General features: G+C 40.6%; 3 protein-coding genes across 5 annotated transcripts; 1 reads left to right on the top strand and 2 right to left on the bottom strand.

The window, feature by feature from the left end:
• Positions 1–217: 217 nt before the first annotated feature.
• Positions 218–5430, bottom strand: bicdl2 (BICD family like cargo adaptor 2). Of its 3 annotated transcripts, none has more exons than XM_046411675.1 (10): positions 5310–5430; positions 4091–4584; positions 3292–3507; positions 2897–3013; positions 2068–2214; positions 1746–1892; positions 1490–1564; positions 871–953; positions 652–766; positions 218–554 (listed from the first exon to the last, which is right to left on the bottom strand). In XM_046411675.1, the coding sequence occupies exons 2-10, from the start codon at positions 4337–4339 to the stop codon at positions 387–389; spliced, it is 1317 nt and encodes a 438-aa protein (XP_046267631.1). In that variant the 5' UTR covers positions 4340–4584; positions 5310–5430; the 3' UTR covers positions 218–386. The 3 variants fall into 3 exon arrangements, with proteins under 3 accessions (XP_046267631.1, XP_046267632.1, XP_046267633.1); XM_046411676.1 differs by lacking the exon at positions 5310–5430 and adding an exon at positions 4726–4873; XM_046411677.1 differs by lacking the exon at positions 1746–1892.
• Positions 5431–5643: 213 nt separating this feature from the next.
• On the top strand, positions 5644–6930 carry mia (MIA SH3 domain containing). Its single transcript, XM_046411678.1, has 4 exons — positions 5644–6073; positions 6201–6334; positions 6431–6541; positions 6620–6930. Exons 1-4 carry the CDS (start codon positions 5956–5958, stop codon positions 6641–6643), a joined length of 387 nt encoding a protein of 128 aa, XP_046267634.1. The 5' UTR covers positions 5644–5955; the 3' UTR covers positions 6644–6930.
• A 600-nt stretch (positions 6931–7530) lies between these two features.
• LOC124070695 (alpha-crystallin A chain-like) lies at positions 7531–9878 on the bottom strand. Its single transcript, XM_046410819.1, has 3 exons — positions 9257–9878; positions 8788–8910; positions 7531–8695 (listed from the first exon to the last, which is right to left on the bottom strand). The coding sequence occupies exons 1-3, from the start codon at positions 9434–9436 to the stop codon at positions 8504–8506; spliced, it is 495 nt and encodes a 164-aa protein (XP_046266775.1). The 5' UTR covers positions 9437–9878; the 3' UTR covers positions 7531–8503.
• Between the last annotated feature and the right edge of the window lie 404 nt (positions 9879–10282).

The raw sequence follows: 10282 nt of genomic DNA, 5'->3' as shown, positions 1-10282 counted from the left end.
GATTTTTCATTCAAGTACAATCATTTGCAAACTTGTGTTGTTGTGTCATGTTGCATCATGTTGTGTGAATTCACATCTATGCGCTGCCTCGAAAATTGTCTTTGTTTTCTGTATGCACAGAAAGACAGTGATAAAATAAATAAATCAAAATGCTGCTTTAAGATACCGTGGTGAAAAACAACCAAACTATTAGGACACACCAAAAAAGACACTGTGGTGGCTTTGAGATTTTAATATAAAGTTTGAATGCACATAAATATATACAAATAAATTCAAATATGAGGTCTGTAAACATTTCACTGATATCACATGTACAGCGTACATCATCTAGCAGCATAAATTCATGGTGGCAGAGATAAAGGTCCAAATGCTGCCACTTCTCTGTGTTATTTGTCTTTGAAAAAGGAGAAGAATCCTTTCCCTCCTTCTCCCTTCACTCTTAAAGACTTGCTTCTTTGGAGTCCTACTGAGGTTTCTTTCTCTCGCTGTAATTGTCTCTGTCTGTCCTCCTCCCTTTGCTGCACCTGCTGATTGATCACCAACCGCATGTCCTCCTGCAAGATGAAAAGTTCAGATGGAGAAACAGTAGTCTGCTTGTACACTGAACTATTTGAGATTCCAAAACTTTTATACCCCTGCACACAGGCTCACCTGCCAGGCATCCAGCTCTTGAGACAGCGCCACCTTGTGTTTGATAGTGTTGAGAAGCTGCTGAGTTAGTGATTCTTTCTCCTGACGTACTGTGGCCAGCTCACTCTCTAAGGAACTGGACATTGATATAATGATTAGCAAAACATGTGTCTCTGTGGGTTCAGATGAAATGAGATGAATTCAAGCCAGTTGCACATTTATGCAGTTGTGTAGCGTTACCTGTAGCTTGGCATTCCAGAACTGCTTCTAAATGGCTTGATTTCCTCCCTCAAAGACTCCAGCTCTTCTCGTTGAGACTGCAACTGCAACATTTGAAAGTGGATGGCGTAAATATATTGTAATGTCTTCAGTCATAACATTTTATTTTTCCTTAATTAAAATTGAAATCTAAGCATTTTAAAGATACCTTCCAGAAATGTTGCAAGACACATAAAAATCATTTGTTTCTATCATGGTTTCTCCACAAAAATGAATTAACTCACCTTTTTTTTTCATATATGTGTTCTGCTTCATTGAAAAATATGACTATGTAAAGTACTGTCACCGCTACTTCACTGACATTTAACTGCATGTAATGTGTAAGTTTCAGGCTCACACATCACACTTGTAAGCTGTATATTGAACCAAGACTGGCTCAAAACTAGGTGTGATGTCAAAATAATCTCAAAGGCACATGTCTCGAATTTGGCTTTACATTGAGTGAAAACCTTTTAATATAAAAATCTGAATATATTACATAGTCAAATATGCAGATGAGTTAAACACATTTTTGAGTGGAGCGGCGCTGTGTTTTGCGTGGGTCATGTTTGTATGTGTGATTGTGTAGAGTGCAGCAGACCTCCTCTGTGAGCGCTTGTATCTCCTCATCTTTTGCTTGCAGGACTGCCGAGTGAGCTAGAAGAGCTTCTTTAGCCTGGTTAGCAGGAGACAACACAACAGATAGAAAGGTTAGTGATGTCTTAACACTTATTACCAGGTGTTTGTGCTTTTGATGCAAATTTGGTATTTTAGAGACTGGTTAGTTAGTTAGTTTCAAATCATCAAAAGGATGCCAATACGCTGGGTCAGAATTAGTATTGTGTGTGTGTGTATACCTGTGATTGCTGAATTTCACTGTGCAGTGAAAGAGGTTGTGTGTGTGCACAGTCCAGAATGCTGTCTTCTCCCAGATTCAGAGCTTTCTGCTGTAGAGAGCGATTCAAGGTTCGCAACTCAAACACCACTCCCTGCTCCTGCTCTATCTACATGTATACACAAACACACACCATGAGAGACAGGCACACACACACACACACGTAGATCAAGCGCTTCAAGCTTGTGATGTTAGTGACTTCTGTTAGTGATGAGTGATGTCTTCTGCTACACGTGATTCTCACTCAGGATTCATCTTTCATCGCTGCAGTCACCGATCCTCACCTCTGCTTCTTTCTCTCTCAGCGTCTCCTGTATTTCTGACAGTCTGTCTCTCAGTCTCTCTCTCTCCATGCGGAGTCTATCGCAGTCCTCCTCTGAAGCTTTTAGTTGGGCTTCCATGTGGGAGAGCCGCTCCAGCAAAACTCTGTTCTGTAAATGAGGAAAATAAACACAAAATATTTAATAACTGATGCAACGAAGGAGAAACAAGAAAGTGGTGACGGAAAATACTGTCATGCTTAGATTATGAAATGAGCGCTCCATTGTTTTATGGCTGCGATGAACACTGAAATAAATGTCATTCACATGCTTTGAGACAGTGATACTTATGTCCACAAGTCTCCTAAATCTGTATGGATTAATGTTGTGTTAATAATTCCATATTTATTTAGCAGCAGAGCTGTAAACTTGAGACTCTGAGTCAGATTCAAGTCTCCAATGCGGAATCTGAGATTCGACCAGACTCCCTAAAGACTTGACCTCTGACTTGGATCAAAGCAAAGACCTTTAATTCAATTCTTTAATTCAAGTTTTGGATTGGTAAAGCTGCAGGCGGGCTCTGAATAGCACACTTCAAATGATTAATCGATGGACAGAATTCATAAACTTTCCTATAAATGAAAACATTGTTCATGAAGCTTTGAAATGATATAATTTCATATTGTTTAGACTTGTTTAAAATATAATGCTTTTTATATCTGGCCTACTATCCAGCAGCATAATATAGCATAATATCCACAAGACTATCACAATTAAACTCTACCAGGTGCATTCATTTAGTGTAAAACATTTAGCGTGAAATAAACAAAAAAAAAGTGACAGGTAAGTATACCTCTGCTTGTAGGTTCTCTAATTGTGTGAAATTGATATTTCGACTAAAAGATGACTCTTCCATCTCTTCTCTAAGGGAACGAAGCTCGGTCCTCAAGGAGTGTTCCAGTGTTACAGCCTAGATGAGAGGAAGATGGGAAAGTTGAGAAAGACTGCTGTTCCAAGAGTGGAAAAGGTGGGACTCCCTAAACCTGCTAGTCTGCATTTTTCCTGTCTGTGTGACTATGACAGCGCACACCATAGACAATTACCACACACACACACACACACACACACACACACACAGATACATACACGCCCAGATTAAATTTATTCTAACAGCTTTATGAATTGTGACATTATCTTTGGTGGGTTTGCAGCTAATTAAGTCAAGGTTCAGGCTGGATACAAACTAACCTCTGCTAGCTGCTCCACCAACCGCTGGTTATGATTAGCTAATTGAGTCAGCTGTTCACTCTCATCCCTTCGCCGGTCGCGTCCCAGACTGTGATGTCGCTCCAGCTCAGCCCTCAAGGCAGCTAAATCTGCAGCCAGCTCTGCCTCTCTCTGCCCAGACGCCAGTTCATTCATTTCCAGCTTTCTCTGAAGAACATGCTTCTCCTGCTGTAAAACCTGTGGCATTAATTACAACGTTAAGTGGCTTCAAGTCCATATGAAAATATCAGATATTGAAATACATGGATAGCTTGATGCCTGTATTCTTGTTACTCTGAATTTAAAATGCATGTGAAATGAAATGGGTCAGTTTCTGGGTTGCAAAAGTGTTTGGAGAGAGCAAAATTAAGTTCAGTGAAACCAAATCAGGCCTTGTCACAGCAGACATTTTGACTCATCTCCCTGGATAAAAGCACAGATGTCATAAATAAGATTAATGATGGCTCCAGTATGTGACCCAGTCAATCATGACAGCGTGACTGGAAGGCAACACACACACAACACTAAGACTCTGATTCAACTAATGAAACTGATGGAACTAATTAGCATTCAGCTGTTGTCAAGTTCATTATTTATACCTGTGCCTTTCCCACACCACTGTGTCAAACTGTCTTCAGTGGAAAAAGATCCTATACTGTTATGATTTATACCTGCAGTGTAATAAACATATTGAACACTTATTCTCAGAAAACCAGCACTATTCATTTAACTTATTTCTTCACTCTCTTCCACAGCTGTAGTCCTCTGCTTAATTCCTTACCTCCATCTCCTTCTCACTCTGCTTCAGAGAGGCTGCCAGCTCCTCATTCTTCTCCAGTAAAGCCTGACCCAGCTCTGCGGCTATGATCAGATCCGTCTCTATCCCTCCTCCGCTGTCACTGCTGCTGGGAGAGGACGTGGATGAGGGGAGAGCAAAGGAAAGTGAGATCGAGGAGGATGAGGAGAGAGGGAAGAAGGAGTCTTCCAGGCTGGGGGATTGAAGATTGTTTTTCCGAGGAGTGAACATCATTGACAGGCTTGCAGGAGTCAGTTAGAAAGCATCATCTCAGGTCCTTGAACTTGCAATCCACACTCACACAAATAACAAGCAGATAACTATGAACTTTTATAAAAATCAGGAATCCTTCTCTGTTTTTCAGTGTTGTGCTCTGGAGTTGTTTGGTGAATTTATTTTCCAACTTTGTAATCCCGAACGCACTGCTGCCAAATCTTCACTGTGGTGCCATTCAAATCCTCTATTCTTCACATGTAACTCTGGGTAAAGGACACAAAAGACATTCAGTGACACAGAAAACAACTACAAATCGATTCATTAACAATAACTGTGAACTTCAGAACATTTATGATGACCTCTGTGAGTATATGACAAGCTGTTTACAGGTAATATAATCTTACATGGCCTTTAAGCAGGTCTTTTTTCTGACAGGTGCTTTTGTTATGCTGACCGAAATACCATCTCAGGTATTATCTTTGTTCTGCTCCCCCTCCCTAAATTCCAAAGGCATTGTGTGCTCCTCTGTGTCCTACAAAGTCTTGAATGTTCCTAGAACAGCGTGTAAAGAGTTAAAATCAAGTTTGGACAAATTCATTACAAATAATCTCCACCATATTTGATTTTTGCCCCACAAAGACTTGATGAGAAGCAGCTAGAACATATTGTTACATTGTGATTCTATAAATGTCGTCCATATAAACTGAATTTTGGTCACAATATAGTTGCCCTTGTGGGTCTTGGATTCCTCAGTCTCTCATTACATTTCTATCTTTAAGTCCGATGTCATCGTCTGCCAGCTCACCTGTTAATGTTACCTCTCCCTACCGTGACACTGTTCTGTCATCTGATTTAAAATAATTTGAAAACAAAGTAACAAACTTCCCGCTTTAACTTTATCTGTCTCCATTATGAGACTTAACTCAAGAAACCGTGTTAACTCACATTTGTTCTGAATTTGAAAGAACAAAAATCAAGTCTGTCTTACCGTACAGTTTCCAGCCAACTCATACCAAACAGGTACAGTCTTCCTGTTTGGTGAGTGTGTGTGCGTGTGTGTGTGTGTTCTGGGAATGTTTGCACAAGAGAGGCTCAGCTGGTTTCCTTGGCAGTGGAAGCATACAGTATGTAAATACAGCTTGTAGCTCCACCTCCTGACTTCTGAAGGTAAAGAGAACAAACAGAGGGAGGAATACACTGAGTGACAGAGAAGGGAAGATAAGGACAGCAGTGTGTCTGCAGTAAAATAAGCTCCTCTCTGACATCTAGCGGCTGAACAAGGTAAGGAAAAACACAGATTAACTCTGAGGAATGTGTTGTCCACGAGTTCAGCTCGTCTGTTTGAGCGGGGGTGACACAAGGCAAGAGATGGAAAGAGAGGGGAAGGTCAGGACACAAGCAGGGGTTTGTCTAATCTGGAACACCTCCCCCTCATCCCCCATTCTGTTTACCTGCTTGAACAGTTTGAAAGGAGCTCTGTGTGCACTCATGTGTTAGGGAGGGGGTAGGGAGAGTAGAAAAAGGGGACTGCCATCACTACACCACCTTCTTGGGGTGAGCAACCAGATCTTAAAGGGACAAATAGCTCACAAGACATCCACATTTGAATCATCAAGTGTGTCTACTTATACGAAATGCCTTACAAACTCTGGATCGCTCTGTCAGTCTGGCTTTTGCTGCCAATCTCTGGAGCTGAAAAGCAGATGCCTAAACTCTCTGACAAGAAACTCTGTGCCGACTCCGAATGCAGCCGTAAGTACCACACCCACCAGTTTCTTTTTGCTGTTGCACAGTAGTTGGTACCATGTTATGACGAAATGACAAAATGTTTTTATTTGCATTAAAAGTTAGTTTCCTTCGCCTCCACATCCCTGCACAGATCCTATCTTGATAGCTCGTGCACTGCAGGACTACTACCCTGGAGACTGCAGGTTCATCCCTATCAGACAGGGGCAGCTCGTCTATGTATATGCAATGCTAAAGGACAGAGGGAACCTCTTCTGGGCTGGCAGCGTAAGTTAAAAAAATACTTATGGCATAATACCTATTGATTTGACATAGATCTTAACCATATTAAATCATAGCTTTTTCCCCATCATCTGTTTGCAGGTACAAGACTCCTATTATGGACAGCAGGAGGCTCGCATTGGCCACTTCCCCAGCAGCGTAGTGGAGGAGACACATCCTCTCATGCCAGCCAGCACTGAAGTCAAAACTACTGTAGGTGAACACACCCACTCACTTACATATGCATTATTTGATGCTTTCTGCTAATTTTCCTCTTCTTTTTATTTCCAGAAATGGGACTTCTACTGTTACTGATAAAGAGAACAACGACATGCCAAGATAATGCTCTCTGGTATCATTTGATCTTACCAACATTTTTGACAGAATATACTATATGTAGGTTATATTTAGGTTTCTAATCTGCACCTTAGAAGACATGGGTAACAGCTCTTCACAACAATAAATGATTGTAGACTGAGATCAGCGAAAGGCTTCAAAGCACCAAAGAAAGAACTGTTGCTGCTTAATGCTCTGTAATATTCCATCATAATGTCTGTATGTGTTTTTAAAATATTAAACGTATTTGAAAGTTATAAGTTCAATAATGTGTTTTTAAAAAAGACAAATATGTGTTTTACATGTCTTTCCTGTGACAATACTTCTTATTTTGGTGATTATCCATCACAAAAAAGGGTTCATTAAGCAACATCTGATATTTTCATTTCTACCAATTTAACCATAAAGTACTAAAAAAGAAAAGTTGTTAATTGTGTTTGATGCAGTCTAATATAAAACTTCTAGTCTTGTGCTTAGAAGAAATTGCTAAATATCCATTTGTGAAAGAATGTATTTTTCAGTTCTAATTCATCAACATTATGCAGAAAAATTATAGAATAAAAGTAATTTGGAATATTTCCAACGCATAAGCAAGAATGTAGAATGGAAGTAACAGTATCTGTGTTGAAACAATTTGCATGTTTGATAACAGGACATTAAAGTAATGGCCACGTGGAAAATAAAATTTTGCATCTGGCATGTATGTAAGAAAATCTGCAGACTTACATATTAATAAAACTTGAAATTGCTGTCAATCAGATACACTGAAACAGATGTAGTGTATGTTGTGATATGAAGTTCTTTTGAAAACAGAAACACTACTAACACAAAAAGAACACACAAAAAAACAATGATTTCAAGTTGCATCATTTATTCTATTTGATTTCTGTGTTAATATGTCAGAGGGTTGTTGCCAATATGAAAGAATGATAGAGCTGTAAATCCTGCATCTACTCATCTCACATGCTGGTACATTCACACACACACACACATGCACTTTTCTTAGCAGCTCAGAGACCGTTCTCCCTGCTGTAAAGGGAGCCCACTGATTAAAGCTGTCTGACTCCACCCTCAACACACTATGTTCCCTCCCACTCATTCACCCTCTCTTTTCCTCTCGGCAAGTACACACCTGGTCCCTTGTTCTTTGGTCACTTTTTGGCTTTTTTTTTTTTTTTTTTTTGTAGACAAACCAAAAATGACAGTATATGTCTCCAGATAACTCCCTGTTCCTCACACATTCAAAAGCTATTCTCAAAGAATAGAAGTCTTGAAGACAGTAGTGTATACTGAAGATACAATTAAGTCAAACAATTTTAGTCTGCTGTCATCTTTTGTTGACAAGAAGTGTTTACATTTCGACTCCCTTAAGATGAGGCAATCTAGTCTGGCTTCAATTACCAAATGCTTACAGTTTTGTCACTAAGCTGCTTGGCCAGGACAGTACAGACATATAATAAATGCCAGATGCCTACTGAGAAAGAAAATGAAATGCCTCTCTAAATGCGAGAATGATTTTGTAGGCTTTAATGGTAAGGGAAATTAACCCTAAGGAATGACAAATCAACTTTGGTACATGTGTGCAACATGTTAGCCTTTGGTTTAAAAGCACCATTGTCTTGAAGGAACATCAAAATACAATAAGTTAGGAATTAGATAATGGTTTATTAGCAGGCACTTGCACTTGTAGACATCTAGACCTATACGTCCCACCTACTGTATATGTGTACTGAACTGCCAACAAAACTATAACAGGTTAAATATTAAAAGAGGCAGCACTTGGTGTTAGCAGTGAAACAATGAAACAGTGTAGTGGGCATCAGACTCTGCAGACTCTCTCTACATTTTCTGTTTCTGTGTTCCATCTTCACAGGAAATAGGAATACTGCGCTCCATGCCAGAAGATGACCGAGGTGCAGTGATTGTAAGCACACCATCAACTGACAGACTGGAGGTGACATCAGCACCTGTCACACCAGCAGGAAGCCTGTACTTCCTTAGAAACTCTCTTGACACAATGCCATGGTCATCCTGTGAACAGAATTAGCACATTAGTTAAGTGTCCACCATTAAAAAAAGCTTTGTCTTAGATTATTTCTGCAGATCTCTGTGGTCCCTCTAACCTGTCTGTCGTCATGCTTGGCGTGTATTGTGATGAAATCATCACCGACACTGACTGACAGCTCATCAGGTGAGAAATGCTTCACATCCAAATAAATGACGTAGCGATCCTTTTCAATGCGCATCTGTACAGACAATACAGTTGTCAGGAACAATACTGAGACATTCGTTGCATGCCTGCAGTGTGGAGTCATCCAGGCACAAACACACAATAGCCTGTTATTGTCATCTTCAGTGCTAGACTCATCCTTTATAATTAGACAGGGACTGGCAAGAGGTGAAGGAGGACTTAAGAATGTAAAATCACAAATAGAAATCTCACATCTTAAGATTTATGGGCATTTGAATGCATCTAATCGCCTGTCACATCATGACACACACAGCAGTACATGAGTTATTAACACAGATTTTAAGATAAGTTGTATAAGTAGACCATTCGTAACAATAGCTGTCACTATTATTTTACTTTACCTCACTGTGACCATTTTCAAACAAGTTGAACCAGCGCATGAATGAAGGACGCATCCAGGGGAAGGACCAGGACAAGGGCCATATAAGTGGCCAATCAGTGAGCGGTTCTGCCAAGGAGAGGTCAGAGAGTCGATGTGGGAAGGCCCGACGGTACCAGGGATTCTGGATGGGGATATCCATGTTGAGATTCCAGAGAAAATGTAAAAACAATGGTGCAGAGGGATGTTTGGCTTGGGTCAGATGGGTACCACTGTGCTCTTCTGCACCATATTTATAGGCCTTTCACTCCCATCCCACCCAGACTGTGTCTTTGTTCATGTTGTCTGCATCCCCCTCCCCTTTGCAATCTCCTTGCATAGTCACTCTGCCAAAAGGCTGATCTTTCTGGAACAATGAGGTCAACTGTTTGTCCCTCCATTGCCATCACTGTTTCAACTGATTGTGATTGATCCTCTCTCTCTCTCTCTCTCTCTCTCCTTCTCTTTCTTTCCCTCCTTCTCTCACTCTCTCTGTCCAGCTTTGTCTCTCCCTTCTCCCAGTCATGAGGTGACACTGGCTCAGAGTACTGCTGATGCCCCAGTCCTCATTCCACAGGAAATGCCCCCGTCTGGATCTCTGTGTGTGTTTGCGTGTGACTGCGTGTGTGTTTGTTTGAGGAACAGGGGCCAGAGCATTAGCCTGCTGTGCCCTGACTGCCAGAAGCTTTGGGTTTGTGTGCAGAATGGATGTAAGCTTGAATGGGAACTGATGAGTTTGAAAGGGGCAGAATTAGGTGACACTCTATGTGTGCATCATTTTGCTGTGAGCTCAGATGTGAAACATGAAGTGCTTTCCCACTGTGCAGTGGTCCTCCCAGTCGTGTTGTCTCCAATGTAGGAGCCCTGCACTTACTAAATTTGTGTTATCTTTCAATCCTAGCATTGTGCCAGATGCTGTTATCATCAGCAAATTGTGTGAGGTATCCAAAACTGACAGTATTTCCATATAATAAAATCTTATTTTTTTCTTGAAATGTTTAATTCTTAG

This window comes from Scatophagus argus, chromosome 14 (assembly GCF_020382885.2).
Source record: "Scatophagus argus isolate fScaArg1 chromosome 14, fScaArg1.pri, whole genome shotgun sequence".
Taxonomy (NCBI): Eukaryota; Metazoa; Chordata; class Actinopteri; family Scatophagidae; genus Scatophagus; species Scatophagus argus.
The sequence above is the reverse complement of the archived record's forward strand: the minus strand, read 5'-3'. Positions and strand labels throughout refer to the sequence as shown.